This window comes from Phacochoerus africanus, chromosome 5 (genome assembly GCF_016906955.1).
Source record: "Phacochoerus africanus isolate WHEZ1 chromosome 5, ROS_Pafr_v1, whole genome shotgun sequence".
Classification (NCBI taxonomy): domain Eukaryota; kingdom Metazoa; phylum Chordata; class Mammalia; order Artiodactyla; family Suidae; genus Phacochoerus; species Phacochoerus africanus.
Genome location: NC_062548.1, coordinates 49,658,885 through 49,683,118, shown reverse-complemented (window position 1 = coordinate 49,683,118; position 24,234 = coordinate 49,658,885). Strand labels below are relative to the sequence as shown.

Sequence of the window (24,234 nt, the reverse complement as noted above, 5' to 3'; positions counted from 1 at the left end):
CTGGTCCCAACTTAGGGTTTGGCCTAGTCTCTACTCCTCTTTCCCTGCTGTCCCATCCCCATCTGAATGGGGGGCGGGCCTTACCGCCTGGGCGGCCTTGTGGACCATCTTCATCTGGCCCTTGTGCAGCTGCACATTCAGGAAGAGGCAGTTCAGGAACCGCAGCAGTGCCCAGCTAAACAGCCTGGAGAACGACACCTGGGCTGAGATCTGGTGGGATATGGCCTGAGAGGCTGCCCACCAGCGTATGGCTTCCCAGAGGGCAGCCGGCACCCCTCTATGGCAGGCACTATTGTCCCCATTTTACAGAAGAGGGAAGTGAGGTTCAGAGACGTTACAGACACTGCTGGACAAGAGAAAAGGCTAAAAAGTGGGAGTGCTGGGCCTGGGAGGTGAGCCTGACACTGAAGCCCATGCCTGCAAGGTGCTGAGAGTCTCCCAAGAAGAGCCTGTGGTGCGGCTGCCTCACATCAGCTTCAGAGCAGCTCCCTGCCTCCCTTTACTCTAAAGGAGATCAGAGAACCGGGACTCCCTCCAGGCATGACCCAGCTGTCTTTGAAAACTGCTGGCAAAGGTGGACTAAAAAGAGAGGAGTTAAATGACACAAGAAGGAAAGGGGATAACTGAAGGGGCACAATCTCCAGGGAGGGGGTGTCCAGAGGCCTGAGGTGGGGACTGACTATAAATGAGGACAGAAGCGTAGCTGCAGGCAGCATGGAAATGTGGGGGACATGCAGCATGTCCTCATCTGATGGCTTGTTTCTCCATGAAGCACGAGGTGGGGCATCTGTTAACAGTGGGTAAGTTGGAGAAGGAGCAGTCAGATGGGCTGTGGAGAGTGCTGTGTGCCCCTCTGAGAACCACATTACCAAAGGAACCAGGTCCACCCAGGGACATCTGGCTTCTCAGGTGTATAGAAGGCAGGTTGCTGGGTTCAAACACAACCAAGTGGTGCCCAGTGACTCCTTCACAGGGGCACTTTTGTCACGAGGGGCCCTGGAATCAAAGCTAGGCTGGTGTAAAAGTGGCCCGATCAAGGGACCAGAAGTCTTGACAAAGCCAAGAATCATCATGTGGAGGGCTGGTCATAGGTCACCAACAATCTCTACTTCCTGTCCTTGCTCAGTTGGCCTCTCAGCACTTTCAAGACAGCTAAGCCCCTCATGTGCAGCCCTGGGCCCTCCCCTCAATGACTCACTCATCCCCTGGCTTTAAGCATCATCTGCGTGCTAAAGCTGTAAGAATATATGCTCCTGGCCCAACCTCTCTTCTGAGTTCCAGACTCATATATAGGAGCAGCTGCCTCAGTGCCCAACCAGTAGGTCAGGTATCTGAAATTTTATGTCCAAAACATCTTTTGTGAGCCAAACTCACTATCACCAACCCCGGCAAGCCTCGCCCCTCCCCTCCACCCATGCCAGCAGGTGCTCGGCCAGAAACCTGGCTCTCCCGAAATTTCTCCCCTCTCCCCTCACTGCTCCCACCCCAACCCTCCAATCCATCAGTGCATTCTGTTAATTTCATAGTGGTCTCTCCATCCATTTTCCCAGGCACTACTGTCACCCCCATCATCATGTCTCACCTGGGCTAAGAAAACAGCCTCCCAGATGGTCTGTTCTCTGCTCCTGACCTCAATTAATCTTGTCATTCTCTGCTTAAAAACTTCCCATTGATTTTCACTGCACTTAGACATCAAATGCAAACTTCTTGTATGACCCTGCATTTCTGGTCCCTTCTAACTCTCAGTTTTGTCTCTAACAACCCTCTCTCCCTTACTTGCCAGCTTCCGACCACATCAGCTTCTTGAGCAAACCGGCCCTTCTCTGAAGCCACAGCTGTTTCCTCTGGTAGGACTGCTCCCCCACAACCTGGCCTCCCTACAGCTGGCTCCTTTCCCCTCCTGTCCCTGACTTACAAGTGTCTCCTCCCCTCCAGGTATTCTCAGTTCTAGCCCTCATTCTGTCCTACTTGCAGGCATGCAGATCTCTCTTCACTCTGACCTGTACATCCCCCCATTTCCCCAGAAGAGTGCCCTGCATCTAAGGGGAGCTCAGACCTGCGCAGGATAGAGGTGGGAGGGAGCAGGTGGTGACAGCAGAATGAACGTGTGAGGGCCTATGAGATGGGGAAACAGCCACCTCCTCTCTGGTTCCTCAGGAACCTAACCTGGGAGGAGGTGGAAGGGTGGAGGAGGAACTGGAGTCTGGGCCACACCAAGGGCCAGATGCATAGCACCAGGCCAGCATGGTGAGAACCTGGGTTGGAGTCTGTGGCCTGGTTCAGATCAAAGCCAGCTGGTCCCACTAATGGGCCAGTTGTCTTTGAAAAGTCTCATAATGTCCAGATCAGGGGCTCCCTTAGGCTGTCTGTAAACACATCACCCACTCCCAAGCCCAGCCAATGCTCTCTCCAGGAGGGCAGAGGTCCTAGCCCAGAGCCCCTCAGCACAGTTACCTGAGCAGGAAGGGGCGGGGTGGAGTCTGGATGTGGCCCAAGATGCGCTGTACCTCTTTCTTCACAAGGCTGGGCCCCTGGCCTTCCCCAGCCCCTCCGGGGGCCCTCCCTGAGATGATGTTCTGCACCCTGTGGTCAGTGGGGGAGTCGTGTCAGGCTGGAGCAGGCCTAAGGCACCACAGCATCCCCTGGGCACAGCTATCAGTCTTTACCCTCCATCTGTAAGGAAGGGCCCCAGACCAAACTAACACCCTAGAAATCAGCCCTTTCAACCAGCCCTGCTGCCTAGGGCCTTTGTCATCCCCTTCAAGGACCCCAGAAGTACCAGCCAGAGCCCAGTCCCTGCCTCCTCACCCAGTGCTTTCCATGATCTTCTGTGGTGCATCCTGGCAGAGGGGTATGTGCTGCTCCAGTGACCACAAGAAATAGCAAAGCCTCCGAACCAGCCAGCCCCGAAACCTGGGCACAGCCCCCAGAGCAGGGGGTAGATCTCTCAGAGGGACCACCCCCGACTAGGGCCCACAGAGGGTGTTCCATCAGGAAGGGATCACACCCCAGTCCCATGGACTGGGAACACCCCAGCATGGCTTATCATGGAGCAGGAAGAGGAAGCACCTGCCCATCTGTAGCCTATTCCTACCCCTCGCCCCAGTGACAAGAGTACAGATTCAAGGCCTGAAAGTTCACAGAATGAAATGCAGGAAAGCTCCAAGCCTGTCTGTCCCCACCTGTGGCTTTGGAGCAGAGGCAGGGGCCCTTCTTTTTTCATCAAAGGAAAAAAAATGATACCACAAAGCAGGGCCCCAGCAGCCCGGCACCCAAGGGCCCTGCCCACCCCCAGCTCTGACTACCTGGTGTTCTCTTCCTTCACCAGGATCACGTTGCAGAAGCCTAGATCCATTATGCTTCTGTGGAAGAGGGACTCCTGCCAGAGAGGGGCAGGGACAGCATGTCCTTGGGGGGCCTTGGCAAACTGGCAAAGAAAAGCCCATGCCCTGTCTTCTGTGGTCTTTGCCTGATGGACTATCAAGTCTACCAGGAGGCAGGACTATAGCACAGCAGTTCCCAAAAGATGTTTGACCCCAGATGCTGAAGCTCCCTCAGGAAAGAGGGGTCCATAGTCAAAATGGAAGGGCTGCATCCTCTACAGACTCACCTTCTTGGAGAGTAGCATATTAATGTCTCTGAGAAGTTCTCTCACCAACAGCAGAGAACTTGTAGCCTGAATCCCCACCAGAACCCAGGGTCCTGTCAGCAGCAGCACATGGCATGGACACACAGAGATCTTCAAGCATGTGCTGAGTGCAGGGTGACACTGTGGGCCGTGTCCCCCAAACTGAATAAGGACTCTTGCAGGCAGAGTCAGATCCCAGCCCTCCGGCCATGCTCTACTTCCTCTCTGCTCTCTGGAACTTCCGCACCCAACTCTCCTAGGCCTGGAAGCCAGGAGCCAGCCCCAGGCCAATGAACCACCAATATACTAGCACATCCATTTTGCCCAAAGACAGAAGAGGGGAGCTTCGGAGACATAAGGAAGCTGCTTTCCAGAGCCGTGGACTCCCAGAACCAAGCTAATCCAAGCTTCCCAAGGTGGGGCCTGGCCCTATCATCACTCACCCAGCTCTTAGGGGTGCAGGTCTGGCAGCAGCGACCCACAAAAGGGCGGTATTTCCCCAAGAATGGGGTGACAGCCTCCAGCTTCATTCCAAAGCCTGAGGACCACAGGCTGGTCTGGAAAAAGGCCACAGAAGAGATGAGAGGATTCAAAGTCCTTGGCAGAGGGAGGGAGGCTCCAGGAGTGAGGGCCACATGAGGGGAGGTGGAAGGGCAGAGGGCGTCCTGGGACTAGAAATGACTACCCTACCTCTCGACCATTCCGGCTGCTCCTCTGCTGGGTTTGGAGCCTGGCTTCTGACATGGTGTCCATGGAGAGCAATAGTATCTGGGAACCAGTCACCTCTGCTTATCTCTCGCCACAGGAACCTGAACAGGAAGAAGGATGGAGAAGGCACTGGAGTCTGGGCCACAACCAGGGGTTCCTGCAGTGACCCCCATACCCCTCCACCAGGACAGACAGGTAACACCCAAGCCGGCAATGGCGAGAACCAGGCTAGAATCTGGAGGCTGGCTCAGATCAAAGACCCCTACCCCTATCCCACACCTGACTGGTCCCACCAAGGAACCACCTGTCCTCAAAAGGTCCCACAGTGTCCAGATGAGGGCTCCTTCAGGCCAGCGTGAAGGGGATGGGTTGTCTCGCCATCAACGTCCACAGCACCGAGAGGGGCTGTTAGAGACTCCGACCCTGCCCATGCACAGGGACAGAACATGGCTGGGCAGGCAGGAAGTAGGCATGAGATTGCCAAAGAGGAGGAGGACCATGGTCACCAGGCCACCAGATCCTGCGCAGCTGCTCTTCCCCTCTGCACCAGATGACAGCCCTTTATCCACTCAATCCTTACAGGAATGTGGGTCTAGGGTATTGGGGAGGGGGACAGCTGGGGGGCCAGAACACAGAGAAACGCCACATGGAACTGTTCCCAAGACACAGTCACCTGGTTGGGGAGAAGACTTTTCCACCACTGGTCTCGTCTCACACGGCCCTCTCCATGGAAGACGGCACTTGGTACCACTTCAGCCTCCTTCCTACCACAGCACAGCATCTCTCTTCCATAAAACAGCACCAAAGCCCTCCCGGCCCAGAAACAGGGCCCTGAAAACCCTTCTACCCTGATTTCTCACCACATCTGGGTGGGTAAGCTGATCCAATTATTTACATTATCCCTACCCCACTTCGCAGGGCACATGCCTACCTGGGAGTGCCTTCCCCCTCCCCTCCCCTCCCTACCCCCCATTCTGCCCAGGACTCTAAGTCCATTAGGCCTCTGCATCACCCTTAAGCTGTTCCTCTCTTCCTTGGTGCCCCCAGCCCAAGCCTGCTGGGCAAGAAGCTTCCTCCAGGGCTCGGATCTCATTTCCCCACATCTTCTGAAAGTATCCTGAGGGGAAGGGCTGCAACTGACTCATCTCTATATGCCCAGAGGAGGGAATGGGAAGTGCTAGACTGACTGAAATTTCCTCTCCCAGAATCCCTCCAGGTCTCTCCCCCTCTCCCCAGTTAGCACAGTTTAGAACCACAAGGCCAAGCAGTACCAGGCTTGCCATGCCCTAAGTGCTCATCCCACTCTGAAAATGTCCTCACAGCCCCATTCAGAGACATTTGGCACTGGGAATCCCCAAGCCCAGACTGCAATTGGAGGAGGCCTGCCTGCTGTGCAAGGGCTGCTCCCCGCCCTCAGTCCACCCCACTCTCAATCCTCACCTGCTAGATCTGGGCTAACCCTGAAGGGGCAGAGTTCAAGGCAAGGAGTAATTCCCAGGTGCCAACCCAGTCAACTACTCAGCTCACACCATCTAGAGGTCAGATCTGGGATAGATCTTTCTAGCACCCAGAACACGCTCCCCCCATGGGGATCTGTCAGTCTGTAACCCCTGCCTAGACCCTCCTCCCTATGACACAGCAGAGGCTGCCGGAGGGCCAAAAGGCAATTTACAGGTGTCTTTTCTGTGGCGCTGCAATGTTCTAAAACTTGACCATTAACCTCAACGTTTAAAATTTGAGAGCTTGTTACGAAAAAACCGAGGTTTCCAGCAGCTGTTGTTAAAAAACAAAAACAAAACGAAAAACCAAGAGGCATCTCTGTCAAGGACCCCACAGGGCCTCGAGCAGGTGACCGAACGGTGTGTCCCCATGCCCCTTTGGCGAGCAGCACACGCTCTTCCGTTTGCGGCTGCATCAATCGCACTCGATGCGGGGCTCCTGTGCGCATGTGAGTTCGCGGCCCTTATCGAAGGATTACGTCCACACCCGCTCCCTGTCTGGGATGTTCCTTCCCTACAAAGAGCCACAGCTTGAACATGACCTCTTCACCCACCTCTGCCCGCACCTGGGGCGGGTCCTCAATTCCAGTACCTCACAGAGCCACGGAGAGCGTTCCCTGGGCTGTCCCAAGAAAGAAGAAAGGGCGCCTGCCGCACTGGCTCTGGGTCCGGGAGGCCGAGGACCAGGGAAAGCGGGGCTCTCTGAGGGAGCGCCCCTCAGGCCGTGACTCCACTGAGGGGCTCGCGGGCGCGGCAGGCCCCTCAGGGTTGGAACCCTCGCCACCCCCCAGAAAGGTCCTTCAACACGACGCCCCAAACGCGGAGCCTCCCCGAGATGTCCTGGGCCGGGTCCTACCTGGTCTAGGCCGGGAGAGACACCGTTCGACCTCACCTCACACCCGCCGCCAACTCCCGCCAAAGCGGCAGCTAATGAGGCCGGAAGGCAAGGGCCGTCGGCTTCTGCGTGCCTTCTGAGAGGCACCTCTGAGAGCCAATTGGGAAGCGCGCTGGGCCCAAAGCCCCGCCCCAGTCATCAGGCTCCGCCCCCTCCGCATGCTGCGTGGCCCATCAGCCCTCGCTGGGGGCTGGCCAGGCTGCCTGCGTGGGCGGGGTCCCGGCGTGTGGGGTGCCCGGCACGTCAGTGAGCCCCTGGCCAGGTGTTGCTCACCTTCTAAGGTGGGCCCCACAGGTGTGTGGGGACCCCCGGGGGGCATCCTCGAGACCCCGGGTAACCCAAGGATAAGGACGCCCTGGTTCTTTTTTTTTTTTTTTTTTGTCTTTTTGCCTTTTCTAGGGCCGCTACCCCAGCATATGGAGGTTCCCAGGCTAGGGGTCCAATTGGAGCTGTTGCTGCTGGGCTATGCCAGAGCCACAGCAACGTGGGACCCGATCCGCGTCTGTGACCTACACCACAGCTCACGGCAACGCGGGATCCCCAACATACTGAGCAAGGCCAGGGATGGAACCAGCAACCTCATGGTTCCTAGTCGGATTCGTTAACCACTACACCACGACGGGAACTCCGGACGCCCGGGTTCTAATGAAAGAGGTTCTCAGGGTACACACGCTGCCAAGTTGGGGACACTGGGAAAAGAGATCACCATAAGCCTGATATGGATCATGAGAAACAAGTCAGGCCTCCTGTCATTTCCTTTGTTGATTAGAACCCTACACCACAGCTAGGGACGTGCTACAGTCACCAGGTGCCCTGGGTTTTGGCTGGCCCTAGGACCAGTGTGCTTGTTGGTATGGTTATTTGATTAATACCCAGCTCCTCTCTCCACCCTAACTTCAGGTGAATGAGGATTGTATAGGTTCATTCATCTCTTGAATATTCCCAGCACACAGTAGGGTTAGCAAATAGTAGGCAAGCCCCATAGAATGAAGGAGGTGGTGACTGTGCTTTGTTCCTGCACTGCCCTCCATGTAATGACAGCCGGAGAATCCCACGGTTTCAGAACATTGTGGTACTGAGTGAGCAAAGCTCCACTGGAGCCTGTCCAGGTTCACACCCTGACCTCCTCTCTGACTCACCAGCTCTGCTGTGACTACCACCACTCTTCCCCTCTCAGGTGCAGCCACCTCTCTACCTTCTTCGTGCCATGTTGTGGATCTCTACCTGGGTCATATGTCTCTGTCCACTCACTTTAACCCAGGTTATGTCCTTTTACCATTTTCAGAATCCATTTTGTCACCCATCTTTTGTATCAGGGTACACTTCAGCTTTAGAATCTGAAAAAACAAACACACAAACAAAACCGAAAAAACTAAAACCACTTTTAATTGGAAGTTGTAAGTTGCCTCATAAGGGTACAGTCTGGCATTTACCTGACGCCCCTTTGTTCTGAGAACACCATCTGTACAGGCAGTTGAGTCTCACAGTTGTCAGTAGGCCCCCGCCATTCCTTCTTAGGGAGATTTGATGCTCAGAAGTCGCTCAAGACAGATGCTTCAGACTAGAAAGTTGCATGGATGGTGATGACAAAGACCCGGTCTGTCATCCAGCAGAGTTTCCATCCTCAGTCATGCTGCTTCTCTGGAAGAAATGTGCTATGTTTTTGTCGTTTGCTGCAATTTGGACATTTAAAAAGAAGAATACCTTCAGAGCTGGATCTTAGGATGTGGAGAATTCAGTGTGCTCTTCAAGCAGTGCACAGAAAACACAAGGCTGCCATGCGGCAGGACCTGCCAGAAGGCTGCCGTGCAGGCTGACGGTGCCTGACGGGACCTTAGGAGAAATAGAGAAACTCATTGAAGCTTAGCCCCACCCAATGTGAACTGGACTTCGGGAGCCCCACCCTGGGTGCAGGTCAGACTCTATCGCCCTGAATGTCCTGATGCAGGTAGCTGAGTCCCTGGGCCCAGAGGAACAAAGGCTCTCCCAGTGGTTGGGACCCAGTGGTCCCTGAATTAGATGGGTTTTTCTGCTGCATGTCATCTGGAGAAGAGGGCTGTGGCTGGCATTCATCTCTAGGGCTCACCAGCATGTGTCCTCCCTGTTGCCCCGACTTGGCTAGGAATGGAGGGAGTGATGCTGAGGAATATTCTAGGCCCCTCCTCCTTCCCCCTTGGAGATTTCCTCCTTATCATTGATTGTTAAACTATCCAGTGCCTGCAAATTGCCAAGTGGGTGCAAAGTGGGAGTGGAGATGCTCCCCAAACACTCCTATCATGCTCTTGGGAGGGTGGCCCAATATATGATGATGTCAGTTCTCCCTAAACTAATCTCTAAATTCCACTGTAATCTCAATAAAAATTCATGTTTTGTTTTTTGGGTTTTTTGTGTGTTTGTCTTTCTGGGGCCACACCTGCGGCATATGGAAGTTCCCAGGCTAGGGAATGAATCAGAGCTACAACTCTCAGCCTACATCGCAGCCACAACAACACAGGATCTGAGCTACATCTGAGACCTGCACCGCAGCTCATGGCAATGCTGGATCCCCGATGCCCTGAGCAAGGCCAGGGATAGAACCTGCATCCTTGTGGATACTAGTTGGATTCGTTTCCTCTGTGTCACAACGAGAACTCCAAAATCCCAGTTTATTTATAAACCTACTCTGAAATCTGTGAGGAGAAATAAAAGTCTACAGATGCCTAAGTAAAATGAGGATGGGTGGGAAACTTGCTCACATAGATATTCAGGAATATTAAGATGTTTGAAAAAGAAACAAGGAGCTTCTGCTGTGGTGCAATGGATTGGCAGTGTCTTGGGAGTGCTGGGATGAGGGTTCAATCCCTGGCCTGGCACAGCAGTGAAAGTTCTAGGGTTGCCACAGCTGTGGCTTAGTTTGCAGCTGTGGCGCAGATCTGATCACTGGCCCAAGAGCTCCATAGGCCACCAGGCAGCCAAAAACAAAAAACAAAAAACAACCCTAAACCAGTATGGTGTTAGTGAAAGACACCAGGATTTCCTGTTGTGGCTCAGCAGTAATGAACCTGACTGGTATCCATGATGATGTGGGTTCGATCCCAAGCTTCTTTGTTTAGTGGGTTAAGGATCCAGCCTTGCCACAAGCTGCAGTGTAGGTTGCAGATGCAGCTCAGATCTGACTTGGCTGTGGCTGTGACATAGCTCTGATTCAACCCCTAGTCTGAGAACTTTTGTGGCCTAAAAAGACAAAAAAAAAAAAAAGAAAAAAAGAAAAAGAATAGACAACCCATTGGGACAGATGGAAAGTTCAGAGTTGAATCCCTGGTTATAAGGAAGCTTAATGTGTGATACATGTTGATTCACAAGCCAGTGGGGAAAGAGTTGTTCTTATTGGGAAAACTGACTCACTTTGTAGAGAAAAATGATGTTGTCTAGAACAAGGTAGATACTCAGATGGTGGATAAAGAATCAATGTGAATGGACAAAAATACATGAAGGGGAATATTTTCAAGACCCTGAGGGAGGAAAAGATTTCTTAAACAGAATTTTGATCCGTAAAGGAAAAAGGGGGAGAGGGAGGATTTTATTATGTTGAAATTCAAGATATCTGCTCCAAATGACACATGAAAAAATTGAGAGGAGATATGCACAAAGTCTAAAATTTAAAAGGTTCATAGAGCCTCAATATTCAAGCAACACCTGCAAATTGACAAGAAAACTAAATGGACAAAGGATATAAACAGGCAATTTTTGGAAGAGGAAATACTAAAAAATCATATGAAGAGATGGCCAAAATAGTAGAGAAAAGCAGACTATAATAATAAGATATCTGAACAGATTTTTCTACAAATGTCCAGTAAGCATGCAAAAAGGTGCTCAACATTGCTACCATTAGGGAAATGCAAATCAAAACCACAATGAGATACCCCCTTGCACCCATCAGGGCAGCTACTACCAAGAAAACAGAGAAAGGAGTTTCCACTGTGGCTCAGCAAGTTAAGAGCCCAACATAGAGCCCATGAGGATGCAGGTTTGATCTTGACCTCGTTCAGTGAGTTAAGGATCCAACTTTGCTGCAAGCTGTGGTGGAGGTCAAATATGCGGCTCACATCTGGCATGGCTGTAGCTGTGGCAGTAGGCCTTCAGGGGCAGCTCTGATTTGACCCCTAGCCCAGGAACTTTCATATGCTGCAGGTGCAGCTGTAAAAAGAAAAAAAAAAAAAGAAGGAAAGAAAAGAAAAGAGAATGGATTTCCCGTCGTGGTGCAGTGGTTAACGAATCCGACTAGGAACCATGAGGTTTCGGGTTCGGTCCCTGCCCTTGCTCAGTGGGTTAAGGATCCGGCGTTGCCATGAGCTGTGGTGTAGGTTGCAGACGCGGCTCGGATCCCGTGTTGCTGTGGCTCTGGCGTAGGCTGGTGGCTACAGCTCCAATTGGACCCCTAGCCTGGGAACCTCCATATGCCGTGGGAGCGGCCCAAGAAATGGCAAAAAGACAAAAAAAAAAAAAAAAGAATTACCATATGATCCAGCAATTCTGATTCTGGGTACATACTGAAAAGACTTAAAAGCAGAATCTCAGAGATATTTGTGTACCCAGATTCATAATGGCATTATTCACAATAGCCAAAAATGGGAGCAACCCAGGTGTCCATTGACAGATGAATGGATAAACAAAATGTCATCTGTACATGCAATGGAATATTATTCAGCCTTAGAAAGGCTGCTGGTTCGGTCCCTGGCCTTGCTCTGTGGGTTAAGGATCCGGCGTTGCTGTGAGCTGTGGTGTAGGCTGCAGAAGTGGCTCGCATCCCATGTTGCTGTGGCTGTGGTATAGGCCGGCAGCTACAGCTCCGATTAGAAGATTTTTTAGGGCTGCACCTGCAGCATATGGAGGTTCCCAGGCTAGGGGTCAAATTAGAGCTGTAGCTGCCAGCCTATGCCACAGCCATAGCAATACCAGATCTGAGCTGTGTCTGTGACCTACACCACAGCTCATGGCAATACCATATCCTTAACCCACTGAAGGAGGCCAGGGATCAAACCCTCATGCTCATGAATACTAGTTGGATTTGTAACCTGCTGAACCACAACAGGAGCTCTCAGTAGTGAATAACTTTTAATGTGAATGCCTGAAAGTCAGGCTCAAATTGTATTTTAAGTTTGTGTGTGTCCGTGCGCGCAGGTGTCTATGTGTGTGTGTGTGTGTGTATTTTAACAAAGAGAATTTTTTTACTCAAAAGTCCAGAGGTAGCTTTCAGGCAAAAGTAGATTCAGGTGCTCCAATAATGTCACTAGGATGTCCTTTAGTGCCTTTTCAATTTGCTTCCCTCTGGGTAGGTTTCATTCTTAGGCTGAGCCCCTTGGGAGACAAAGGTGGTCCCCAGCAGCACCGGTTGTACACTGTCCAGCTAGCGAACCCAGAGGTGTGAGCGTCCCCTTCCCAGAGGTTCCCATAGAAGCCCCAGGGCTGATGCTTTCTGGCCCAGAATGAGTCACACACCCATGCCTGAACCAGCTCCTGTGACTCTGATGGCCAGGCTGGGGTGGCACAGCAGCCTGGCTCAGTGAAGGGGATTTTGGCACAGGGAAGAGCACAAGCAAAAAGCCCAGCCACATGAAGCTGGACCAGCACACACAAAGTTCCCTGCTGCTCAGCAATTCTAGGACTGAGGGCACCATCTGAAAGGTATGATCAGATCTGCAATTTGCTGGCTTTGCTGGGCAGCTGATGGTGGGTGGCTGGGGGAGAGTGGTGACACTCAGGCCCTCTAGCATGTTCTCCAAGAAAGAATGTGCCTCAAGAAGTACCTCCCCCCAGGCCCTTCTTCATGCCACAGAGTCCCTTTTCCAGAGAGCAGAAGCTGGTGTGCTCAGTGTTTCAACACAAATGCCTAGGGGAGGGCTCGCCTGCTTGTCCTGGGTCATTTGCAAAAATGAAAGCAAATCTATATAATCAGTTGCCAGAAGAGTACTTAACTGGCCTGTATTCATTCTGCACCAGGAGAGCTGAGAGCCGCAGGACAGAATGGTCTCACTCCTGTAACAAAAACCCATTCTGGGCCAGCCCCAGAGCCTGGGGATTCTCCAGAACTTAACCACCAGCCTTTCTGCCCTAGCCAGCCCACAAGCAGCTGGAGGGTGGTTGCTGGCATTGTCTCCTGGATCCCTGAGGGCTGTGCTAGGCCATGCTGGGAAGTGGTATGGGCATTCTGAGGGTCAGGAATGGCCTTCTCTTATGTGGCCCCCACATCACCTCTCCCCAAACCACTCCTCCCCACTGCCTGGGGTTTTGAATGCAGTTCCCACCTCTTTCTGGCTGTGGTAGGCAGCGTGGTTATGTAATGAGCAGCTAGCCTCACGAGGCCGAATCCCAGCTGTGCGGCTTTCCCCCAGAGTAGGGCTGCTTGGTGCTGGTCTGCACCTGCCTCTGGAGCAGGACATGGAGCAGAGGGAGATGTGGGGATTAGTTACAGTGCTTTCAGCTGCAAGGAACAGAAGGCCCACCTCAAAGGGGCTTAAACAAGAAGGGAGATGTGCCTCCTGTGCAAAGAAGCCCCAAGGTAGGACAGCCCAGGACTGCTTAGCTCAGTACTGCAGGGGTATCAACAGAGACCTGAGATTCTCTCCCCTTTCATGCTGCTCACTTCAGTGAGCCAGTTCTCAGGCCAGCTTCCCTCATGATCACAAGATGGCTGCCATGGTTCTAGCCATCACATCCAGCAGGGGATAGAATCCAGCAGAGGAGATCAAAACTCTTCCTGGATATATCTATTTAAGAGTGAGGGAACTTACCCCAGAGTCACCCTAGTTGCTTTTCTGTCATGGCTCACTGGACAGAATTATATCACACACCCATTCTTGGTCCATTTCTAGCAGAGGACACAGGAAAACCACAACTGGCTTACATGGACTCCCCAGTAGCACAGGATTTTAATACTCCAGCAGCACCTACTGCACCAGGACAAAGACATTCTTCCCACTCAGAGATAGTGAAGAGGGATTGGAATCCCAGTCTTGTTTTCTCCACCAGTTACTCTCTGACCCTAGATAAGTCAGGTCCCCTATCAGTCCCTTACCCGCCGGCATTCTCTCCTCACATCTTGCCAATACAACTCAGATTTGGCTTGGTGGCAATATGCCCAGCCAGGGAATGGATCATGATTGTGGAAACAGTTGTGGCAACACCTCTGCCCTTTGTTAACTACTTGCCTGGACAGCCTCCACTGCAACTAGGGGTAACCATGGGACCTACTCCCAGGCAAGGAGAAAGAAGGAGGACTTTTCTAGAATCCTTCTGGGAAAGATTTTTCTCCCCTTTTCTCCCCTCTTTTCTTTCAACTTTCACATGCCATTAAATGAGGATGTGATGTTTGGAGCTTTGGCAGCCATATTGCAACAATGAGGGAAATACCAAGAAAATCTCAGACCTGCCAACCTCATGCTTTGGCATTATGGGGCTCTGGGACAGTCTTAGGACCACAAAGATTTGTTATGGAAGTGAAATAGACTTCTGTTTAATTAAGCCCCCATTATTTCAGTTTTCTTTACTTGTAGCCAAGCATACCCTAACTGAAACAGAGCCCAGTTTCTTCATCAGTAACATGAAAAGAATGATTCTGATGAGGGTGGCCGTTATCCTCTGGGCTCTCATGCTCTGTGATGACGAATCCTCCTAGAATTCACCCACCAGTTCCTTGAGGAAAACCAGGTTCCTGCTAACTTTCCATGTGCCCTTGAAAACTTGAGAGGACAACATGGTGAGATTGGAAGAGTCCCTGAGCCTTTTCCTATCCTACCAGGAAACTCAATCCTTTGTGACCAAAATTCCCAAAGGACACAGGTGAGGATCAGTTAAAATTGCATATAACAAAAACACAGAAACTTGAGAACAGTGTCTTAAGCATATAGAGTTTGGGAGGTTTTTCCTGAAGTAATAAGAAGTCCAGAGTTCAAGAGGCCACAGTTGGTCAAGCTGCTAGGGCTGGAATGAGGTTACCAGGGACCAGGGTCCTTTCAGCTTCATCAGCCTCAGCAGGAGCCACGTCCTCAGGGTCACAAGGCAGCTGATGCCCCAGAGAGGAATAAGAGGAAGGTGAAGGGCAAAGCTGAAAAGGTCTTCGATCTGCCAGGAAAGCAGCAGCCATCCAGGAAAGTCCCACTCAAGGGCCATCGGTCATACTGGGTTCTATAGCCATCCTCGGCTTTGAGGGAGAGGAAGGGGAGAGTGGCTGTTGGGGAGACAATTAGCCACATGCACCACCAGGTTTGAGGTCAGAAGACTTGGGACTCAGCCCAGCACTGTTTTCTGCCACCCTCTGTGATCGGTGCTCAGTTAATGGTCTTGAGTCTCAGCGCATCCACCAGCACAAAGGAAGAGGCCCTATTTCAAGTATCAAAGCCACAGGCGGCCAGTGACTACTGCATTGGAAGGCACTGGCCTAGTGGCTATACCTCTGGTTGGTAGAGTGGCAGCTGCTGGCATTATCCAGAACAAGGATTCATTTGTAAGAGAAACAAGTGAAACTGCCAAGCCCTGCTGAGCTGTGGCTGTAAGACAGCTGAGAGTCAAGTTCTCTCCCAATCAGGGATCCTCCCTGGACAAAAGGCTATCTTGACTGTGTTTATGCATCTTAGAGTCCAGAGCTGGGGGCTCTGTTCTGGTGGGCAGGAAGGCTCTGGAGAAGAGGGGTTGTGGCCGCTTTAGGGGGGGATAGCGGCTTCTTGGGTTGAGGGGGGAAGCGTCCCAAAAGAACATGTGAAGACTACGAAGGAAATTTTAAAAGCCTGTGCCCAGAGAACATTCTGCCTCTAAAGAATCAGGTGAGCTCAGACCAGGGAGCCAACTATGGACAGAGCGGGGAGAAGGCTCCATATTTGGAAAATGAATAGAAATGGTTGCTCAGGCTTTGGACACAGAGCATCAGAAACTCCAGGAGGAATGAAATCAGCTAAAAAGAAAAAAAAATTTGGTTTGATCTTATAGACCAAACATAAGCAGTGGGGAACAAGCCAAAAACAGACTGCAGAACAGTCAGCTGCTTCCATGGCTGCTCCTCCTTTTTGGAGGGGGCGCACCCACAGCATATGGAAGTCCCCAGGCTAGGGGTCACACTGGGGCTACAGCCTACACCACAGCCATAGCAACACAGGATCCAAGTCACATCTGCCACCTACTTCGCAGCTCACGATGACACTGGATCCTTAACCCACTGAGTGGGGCCAGGGATCAAACCCACATCCTCATGGATACTGGTCTACTTCGTTGCCGCCGAGCCCAATGGGAACTCTAACTCTGTACCTCTTCTATGGGGCAAAGTGGGACCAGCTCAGGAACCACTGAAGGTGAGGACAGAGAGGTGGTAGGGTAAGGGGTGGCCAGGAGAGGAAGCAAGCCTGGGGTTGCTATAGGAGAGGGGGGGCAGAGGGAAAGCCTGTGTTGCTGATAGGTCACAAGGGACATGTATGGCTTGAGGCCTTCAAAGACTAAGGGAAGCCTGTGTGGTCCCAGCAGCTCAGGGAGAAGCACTTACAGGTCCAGCCTGCTCTCCCCAGGCGTGGTTGAGGGACAGCATCCCTCAGCCTCTCCCCCAACACTGCAGACCAAAGAGTGCTAGAGAAGGCAGAGAGGGAGGGAGCAGGCCTGGTGCCCCCCTCAACCCCCTCAGGAGGGTCAGCCCAGGCCTCCAGCATTCCATGGACCTTACCCATCCCCAGGTGGGCTCAGCCTTTAAACTCCTTGTTCAGCACTGTAAAAATTCCAACCATTAGTAATGGCCAAGCAAATGCCTCTGGCTTTGACCTTGGCACATGGCAACATTCCTCTCCTTTCAAGGAGGCATGGGATCCCCAGACAGCTTATCTATCATCTTACTTACCACCAATTATCATTAAAGGTGAGTATCATTCTTACTTTATGGATGAGGAAACAGAGGCTCAGGGAAGTAAGTGTCACTGTGTGTAATAGCCAGGATAGGCTTTGTGCTGCTACTGTAACAAACAGCTCTGAAATCTCTTACCTTAACACACAATACTCCTCCTTCCCGCTGCAGGTCTCCTGGAGTCTGGCAGGGGAATCTGTTCCATGCAGGCCAGGGATTCAGGCTGATTAAGTCTCCACTCCCTGGAGCAGTGTCCTTCTCAAACTCCCCAGCAAGGGAAGACACAGCCAGAAGGTCCACACACTGGCTCTTCTATGCTTTGGTTGACCTTGCCTGATTCAAAAGGAGCTGAGGAGCCTGGGAGAGCAGCTGAGATGCCTGATGAGCCACACCCAGTCAAGATGTGGGAGCAAGATGAACTCAGGAGTGTCACATGGCAGTCTTGACTCTCACCCCCGAAGGAGGCAGCTCCACATGAGCTGATGTGAGCTGTATGGTGATGTGCAAAGTCAAGGTGTGTCAACACAATGAGCCCCAGAGAGTCTCACCAACTCCCTCCTTAGCCCGTTCCCAGGCAGAGGCAGCTCTGCAAACCACAGCCCTTTCAGGCCAGGGAATAGTCACATGACACTACCCCTGCCCTTCTGGGCCTGCTCTCCCACCTTCCAGCCCGCACACTACATCCCTGCAGCATCCCATGGCCCTCTGCTTCCTGAGCCTAAAGATGGCTGTGGAATCTGGAACCCCAGCCCCCGCCCCCCACGCCCAGGCACCTGCCCCGCTCCTTTCTGGCAGCAGCCCTGCTAACAGCCTTGCTAATCCGTTAATTATCTACTGCTGGCAGAGATGCCTGTTAATTGAAAACTCAGCCCCCTCCTTTAATTGCTTGCCTGCCTTCTGGCTGTCTCGGTTTCTGTCTGCGTTTACTCAGGGGTTCTCTCCAGGCCCTCTGGGCCGTGGGTTCTCAGGCTTCGGGCTCCTGATTTCTTCCTGGTCCATACTGGCGTTTGTTACCAGTGTCTGCAGAGCTGGTGGCTGGGGCTGCTCAGGCCCCAGTGTGAGAGGCAGAAGTTACATGTGCAGGCAGCAGGAGCTGCCTCACTCTTGCCGGATCTACCGTGGGAGGCTGGGAGGCAGTTAAAGCAATTTGCCCCAGGAATTAATGGAGAGGCACCAGGCTAGTGGGAGGATTCCAGCGGGGGAGTGGGTTTCAACTTAAACAAAAGGCCAAACTCCTCCTGTGCAGAGCTGGTCAGAGGAGCTGCTGCCTGGAGGACTGTGGGGAGCCTGGAAAGGGGCTGAGCCAGGTGCCAGGAAAGTTCCGCCCTGACTCTCACCCCTTTTCCTCTCTCCACCCCCAGGGTTTTCTGATCTAATTCCTTTGAGTCTGGCCCCTGACCTCATTCACCACTTCTCTTCCTGGGATATCACCAGGTGGGCCAGGTACCAAGAGAACTTGGAAGTACCAAGAGGCTGATGAATGCTGGAGTTCCAGTTGTGGCTCAGTGGTTAACAAATCTGACCAGTGAACCATGAGGTTGTGGGTTCAATCCCTGGCCTTGCTCAGTAGGTTAAGGATCTGACATTGCTGTGAGCTGTGGTGTAGGTCACAGATGCAGCTTGGATCTGACATGGTTGTGGTGTAAGCTGGAGGCTACAGCTCGGATTAGACCCCTAGCCTGGGAACCTCCATGTGCTGCAGGTGCAGCCCTAGAAAATACAAAAAAAAAAAAAAGAGTCTGATAAATGAAAAAAGCAAATTTCGGAAAAAAAATAGGCATACTATCCCATTTTTCTAGTAAAATGTGGTACACATCTATGTTTGTAAATATACATATGTATTTTTAAGGTTTGGTAAAATGACCACCAAACTGATGAGCAGTTAATTTTTTTTTTTTAACATCTGCACCTGTGGCATTTGGAAGTTCCCAGGCCAAGGGTTGAATCAGAGCTGCAGCTGAGGCTACCACCATAGCAACACCAGATCTGAGCTGTGTCTGCCACCTATGACACAGCTTGAGGCAACACTGGATCCTTAACCCATTGATCAAGACCAGGGAAAGAACCAACATCCTCACAGACACTATGTCGGGTTCTTAACTCACTGAGCCACAGTGAGAACTCCTAATTTTGGAGAGTGGGATTAGGAGGGTGAGATAGGAAGACTAGCATTGTATCTTTATTGCTTGAATTATTTTCCCAAGAAAGGAAGCAAATGTGTCCTCAATGGCTCTATGACTTTGGCCAAGTCACTTCCCCCCTCGAACCCTCGGCGCCTCATCTGGAAAATGGAGGCTTGTCCCGAATCCCCTTTCACTCTGTGTTAGGACTCTTGATTGAGATCCAACTAAATCAACCCAGGCTTGTATAATATAGGGAGAAAAGGTTCATAAAAGGACCCAGGGGATTTTTATGCATCTGGATCTGAGGCAGGAAATGGAATGCTGGGGATGTAGCTATCCCCTCCTCACTGAGTGCCTGCTTTCTTTTCTCTCTTTAAAAAATTATGTTCTGGCTTACACATTCCTATGGTGGAAAACACAGCAGCAAGGTTTACATACGATGGGTCCAGCTCACTAGAAAGGCCCAGATCCTAACCAAAAAGTCCTGGGCAAGGTTCTTATTGGCCAGCTTGGTGACTGTATCAGCCCAAGAGGCTAGGTTAAGCTGTAGTAAAAAACAGTCCCCATATCTCAATGGCTCCAACAGTAGATCAATTTCTTGCATGCAACATGTCCATTGTAGGTGAGCAGGGAGGTGCTCTATGTCAGCCACTCAGTGACCCAATGTGACGGAGGCTTCATCTCAACAGGTGTGTCTGGGATCTCAGAGACAAGGTGGACCACTTAATGCTTCTGCCTGGAAGTCACACCCACATTGCTTTTTATTGGTCACAATTTTATTCATTGGTCAAAGCAAGTGAGATGGTCAGACCTGAATTGAAGTGGATGGGGAGTCATCTCCTACAATGCCCTGGAATAAAAGAGATTTGAACGTTTGTGAACAGTGCCAGTGACTACCACAAGGACCAAGACCCCCTACCCGATCTCCTCTTACCTGGCCTGTTACCACCAATATATATATTCCCATTATATAAAGCAAATGTTGCCAGGAAAGAAGCTAGAGATTCCTGGAGAGGGTTTCGTTTCTAGCCATCATTAGCTGGTTCCTTTTCCATGGTGGGAAAAAAAAAATCATCATGGCAGAGAACTAGGAGTCCAACAGATTCCTGAGTCCCCCTGAATCCAGAGAGTTGTCAAGCCTTCCCCTGGGACTTGGGGTCCAGTAGGACAACCTTCTTCCCAATCCAATCTTTCTCCTCCTCCAGCAGGAAAGACACACTTCTGAAGGTAGATGCTGGGAGCAGGGGTGGGGGGATCTTTGGCAAATTCTGCCTGAGGATTCAGAAGATAAACCGCAGCTGCACTTTGCTTCCATGGTCCCCTCCTGGCTTCATCTTCAGAACCATCATCTCCATGTGGTGTTTTAGGAGGAGATTCCAGGTAGATGGGAACTTTAGAATCCACCCAGCCCTGGCTTTTCCACTAACAGGCTCTGTGACCTGAGCAAGTCAGTTAACCACTCAGAGCCTCAGTTTCCTCATCTATCAACTGGGTTAATTACTATGTCTGTCCACCTAATGGTCCCTCCAGATTCTTGTGAGGACTGGCTGTGATGGTGGGTGCCATGGCTCTTTATAAGGGGTGACATCTGGGCAAACACAAAAGGTTATCTAGGAGAGTTCCCACTGTGGCACAGTGGGTTAAGAATTCGCCTACTGGAATTACTGTTGTGGTTCCGTGGTAACACGAGTGGTAACCCGAGTAGTATCCATGAGGACGTGGATTTGATTCCCTGGCTCCACTCAGTGGGTTAAGGATCCAGCATTGTAATGACCTGCGGTGTAGGTCGCAGATGTGGCTCAGATCCTGCGTTGCTGTGGCTATGGTGCAGGCTGGCAGCTGCAGCTCTGATTTGACCCCTAGCCTGGGAACTTCCACATGCTGTGGGGGAAAAAGAATTTGCCTGCAGAGGCTCAGGTTGCTGAGGAGATGTGGGTTTGATCCCTGGCCCAGAGCAGTGGTTAAAAGCTCCTGTGTCAGTCATAGCTATGGCTGAGACTCAATCCCTGGCCCAGGAATGTCCATGTGCTGCAGGTGTGGCCATTAGAAAAAAAAGAAAAGTTCTCTTGGTGGCTGTGGCCTCCAAGGGTCATTCCCACCTCGCTCCTGCCCCTGAAACCCATCCTATCTCATACCTCCCCAGCCAGACATACAGCAGTCATTCTGCCAGCTCTGGAGAGGAGCTCATCTCTGATTTTAGACAGAATGATTTCTCCTCTCTCTCTCACGTCTGCCTGTCCAGGAAAGTCACACAGCCCACACAGCCCCCCAGTTGCTCCCACATGCTCCAGCAGCCACTGTTCCCCTCATCAGCTGGCAAAAAGCTCCTCATCTCCTCGAAGCAGAGTGACGCTTGGGAAAAGGAGGGTGAAGATGAAGAAATGGGGCTGATGGCCCTAACCCCAGAAGGGACTCTTGTGCCAGGCCAAGGCCAAGGGCTGCCATTGGGAGGCAGGGATCAGCTTCCTTCCAGATTCCCACCCTGTCTGGGTGCCAGCCACATGGCTAGCTGTGTGGAGGTCAGCCACCTGCAAAGCTCACCCCACCGGGGCCTTGATAGAAGCTACCACAGGAGCCACAAGGCAGGAGTGAGAGTCAGCTGAGGACAGAGAGGGCAGGGGCCTGGATCATGCAGCCAGGTAGTGGCAGAGACGGGGCGAGAACTCTCAAGTCCTGTGCTCTTTCTGCACTGTCTCCCAGAACCTGCCACCAGAGGCCTGGAGGCCAGAAGGGCCAAGGGAAGAAGGTACAGAGACAGCTGGCTCCTGGCCTGGAGGGAAGGGCCCAGGGACTTGGCCCGACTCCTCCCTCCCAGCCTTGGCCATGCCCAAGCCACCACTGTCAACCACGATGTGCTGAGCGAGGGGCTGAGCTCTTAGGAAGAGCAGACCCCTCCTCCCACCACGCTACATGTTCTAATGCATGAGGCCATCAGTGGAGTGAAACCTCAGCGGTCCCCTTAAATGCCAAGCAAGCCAACTCCCCAAACTGTGAGTGAGTCTCCCCACGACAGGAAAGGCATGCCTGGGAGGGGGGCATCCTGGGCATCCTGAGGTTCTGGGGCAGGGCCCAGAGGGGCTGGTGTGGGGATCCCTTCCCTTCCACCATCTAGGCCCCCGGGTCTGGGCACTGATGATAGTTTACTGCGGGTGGTGGTGGCGGGAGCTCAGGGAGCTGAGGAAGTGAGGAAGTGAGGCAGGTGACTGGGAAGAAGGCAGACAGAGCACGTTCAGGGGGAGATGGAATCCCAAACCCATTTTTTACAATAATGCAGACTTTTTTTTTGTTTGTTTGTCTGTTTTTTGTTTTTGTTTTTTAGGGCTTCACCCATAGCATAAAGAGGTTCCCAGGCTAGGGGTCAAATCAGAGCTACAGCTGCCAGCCTACACCACAGCCACAGCCATGTAGGATCCAAGACGTGTCTATAAACTACGTCACAGTTTGCAGCAATGTCAGATCCTAAAGCCACTGAGAGAGGCCAGGGATTGAACTTGCATCCTCATGGGTCTAGTCAGGTTTGTAATCTGCTGAGCCGTGACAGGAACTCCCCAGAAGTTTGCCCAAAACCAGTTTACACACCTCCTGTTTCTCCCTGGCGTGGTCCTCTGCCTTGGGGAGGGAGGTCAGGAAGAGCAGATGCACCAGAGCCCCTTCCCTGCTCCCTGTGGGCCCCAGGGAGATGATGGTCCCCACTTAGACTCGGAGGTGGGGGCTCTGGGACAGGAGAGAGATGATCCAAGAGAAGGAAGGGGCCCGGGAGAGGACTTCCTGTGCCCCCAAACAGGGCTTCTGGCCCCAGAAACTGGGGGCCATGCCTCATCTCCACTGTCCCCACAGCCAACTCCTTCTAACCCCTCCAACAGCCCCTACCCCAGCTCCCCTGCACTGCACCTGGCCCCCAGTCCCCAGGAGCCAGAGGGAGCACCTCTATGCACTGGGGTAGCTTCAGGCACCAATGGAAAGGGACTTTCATGGGCATCACTCAGAGAAAAACCTTGGGGACAGTAGGGTCGGGCTGGGGTCTGAGAATGAGCCAGTCCCACCATATCCAGGGCCATAAATATGCTGTGCTATTTGACCCAGTAATCCCACTGTTTGGAATTCCTCCCAAAGACATAATTGCAAAGGGAAAAATAGCTATATGTGCACAGCTGTTTATAGCAACATTATTTATAACAGTACAAAACCCCAGTTCCTGTCATGGCTCAGTGGTAACTAAACCGACTAGTATCCATGAGGATGAAGATTCAATCTCTGGTCTTGCTCAGTGGGTTAAGGATCCGGCATTGCGGTGAGCTGTGGTGTAGACCACAGATGTGGCTCGGATCTGGTGTTGCTGTGGCTGTGGTAGGCCAGCAACTGCAGCCCTATTTGACCCCGAGCCTAGGAACTTCCATGTGCTGCAGGTGCGGCCCCAAAAAGCAAAAACAAACAAACAACCCCCCCCAAAAAAAAAACAGAATGAGCCAAATGTTTTGCAAGTTGTGGAGGAGAGGAGAATACGAGTCAATGAGGCAGAATATTTATCAAGCAGCCAAAAAAAAAGGCAAACTTGGAAAAGTCTTTGCAAAATAATGTTAAGGGGCGGGAGAACACAGATGTTACATATTTACTGTCAGTGAAAGGTGACTGAGCAGCCTGTCTGGAGAGACCACTGTGTATGGACCAGGCCCCTGACTTCCTAGAAGAACAGTCCAGCACTGAGCCGCATGGCAGACAGCGAATCACAGCCTCAGGAGGTGACTGCCTCCCGAAGACAGAAGATGGACAGGCTGAGAAGGCTCTTCACCCCGGCTGCCTTCTGCTGCCCATTGTAGGGTCCCTCCCATCTGGCTGGTGGGTCACCAAGGAGGGGCCCAGCAGTGAGCCATGGACGCCTAAGGGAGATGCCTCTCCTCAGACAAAGCTGAGCCCAGGAGCAAGAAAGCCAAGGCCACCGTTGAAGGCCCCAGGCCAAGGGCAGGGGGTACAGCCAGACCAAAGGGTCTTCTCCCCATGAGAGGGGGATCTAGCAGGCTGCTTTGGGGAGGCCCATGAACTCTTCAGTTCTGTGCACAGGCCAGGGGAGGAGCAGCCCCTGAGAGTGGGAGCTGGGTTTTCTACTAACCTGGTATGTGGGGGCTCAGGAGCGATTGAGCCTGAGGGGCTGGGGGTTCTTCCTACTCCCAGTAAGAGATGTGTTCCATGGTGGCCTGGGGGCAGTAATAGGGTTGGAGGTAGGATGGAATCTGAACATGGGCTGCCCACCTGACCACCCCCGCCCACTCTGTGCATTAGGACTCAGAACCTGCTCACACTCAGTCCCATGAGGGGACTAGAGATTCGGGGAGCACTGGGAGCTCAGAGGGCTGGGCATCCAGGTCTCCTTGAGCAGGAGGTGCCTGCCACTCTCCCAGAGGGGAAGAGCTGAGGCCCAGAATGGGGGGGGGTCCCCCCGCCCCAGGTCCATGGTCCTGGGTAGACCGGGGCTGAGAAGCAGGGAGGCCGTCTCTTCCACAGCTGTCCCACCGCAAACAGAAGCTAAA

The 24,234-nt window shown here is 52.3% G+C and overlaps 1 protein-coding gene across 1 annotated transcript; it reads right to left on the bottom strand.

Moving 5' to 3' along the window:
• Positions 1-30: 30 nt before the first annotated feature.
• On the bottom strand, positions 31-4,381 carry LOC125128430 (glycerol-3-phosphate acyltransferase 2, mitochondrial-like). The gene is made up of 6 exons (XM_047782783.1): positions 4,319-4,381; positions 4,072-4,185; positions 3,306-3,379; positions 2,809-2,913; positions 2,455-2,583; positions 31-184 (listed from the first exon to the last, which is right to left on the bottom strand). Exons 1-6 carry the CDS (start codon positions 4,379-4,381, stop codon positions 31-33), a joined length of 639 nt encoding a protein of 212 aa, XP_047638739.1.
• Between the last annotated feature and the right edge of the window lie 19,853 nt (positions 4,382-24,234).

What these genes read in the sequence shown, in the direction of transcription:
- LOC125128430 (XM_047782783.1), bottom strand. Translation starts at nt 4,381, where the DNA reads ATGGACACCATGTCAGAAGCCAGGCTCCAAACCCAGCAGAGGAGCAGC. An exon ending in GCAGCCGGAATGGTCGAGAG is followed by an intron (nt 4,186 to 4,318) that starts GTAGGGTAGTCA and finishes GCCTTTTTCCAG; the next exon opens with ACCAGCCTGTGGTCCTCAGG. An exon ending in CCCCGCCCCTTCCTGCTCAG is followed by an intron (nt 185 to 2,454) that starts GTAACTGTGCTG and finishes GTCGTTCTCCAG; the next exon opens with GCTGTTTAGCTGGGCACTGC.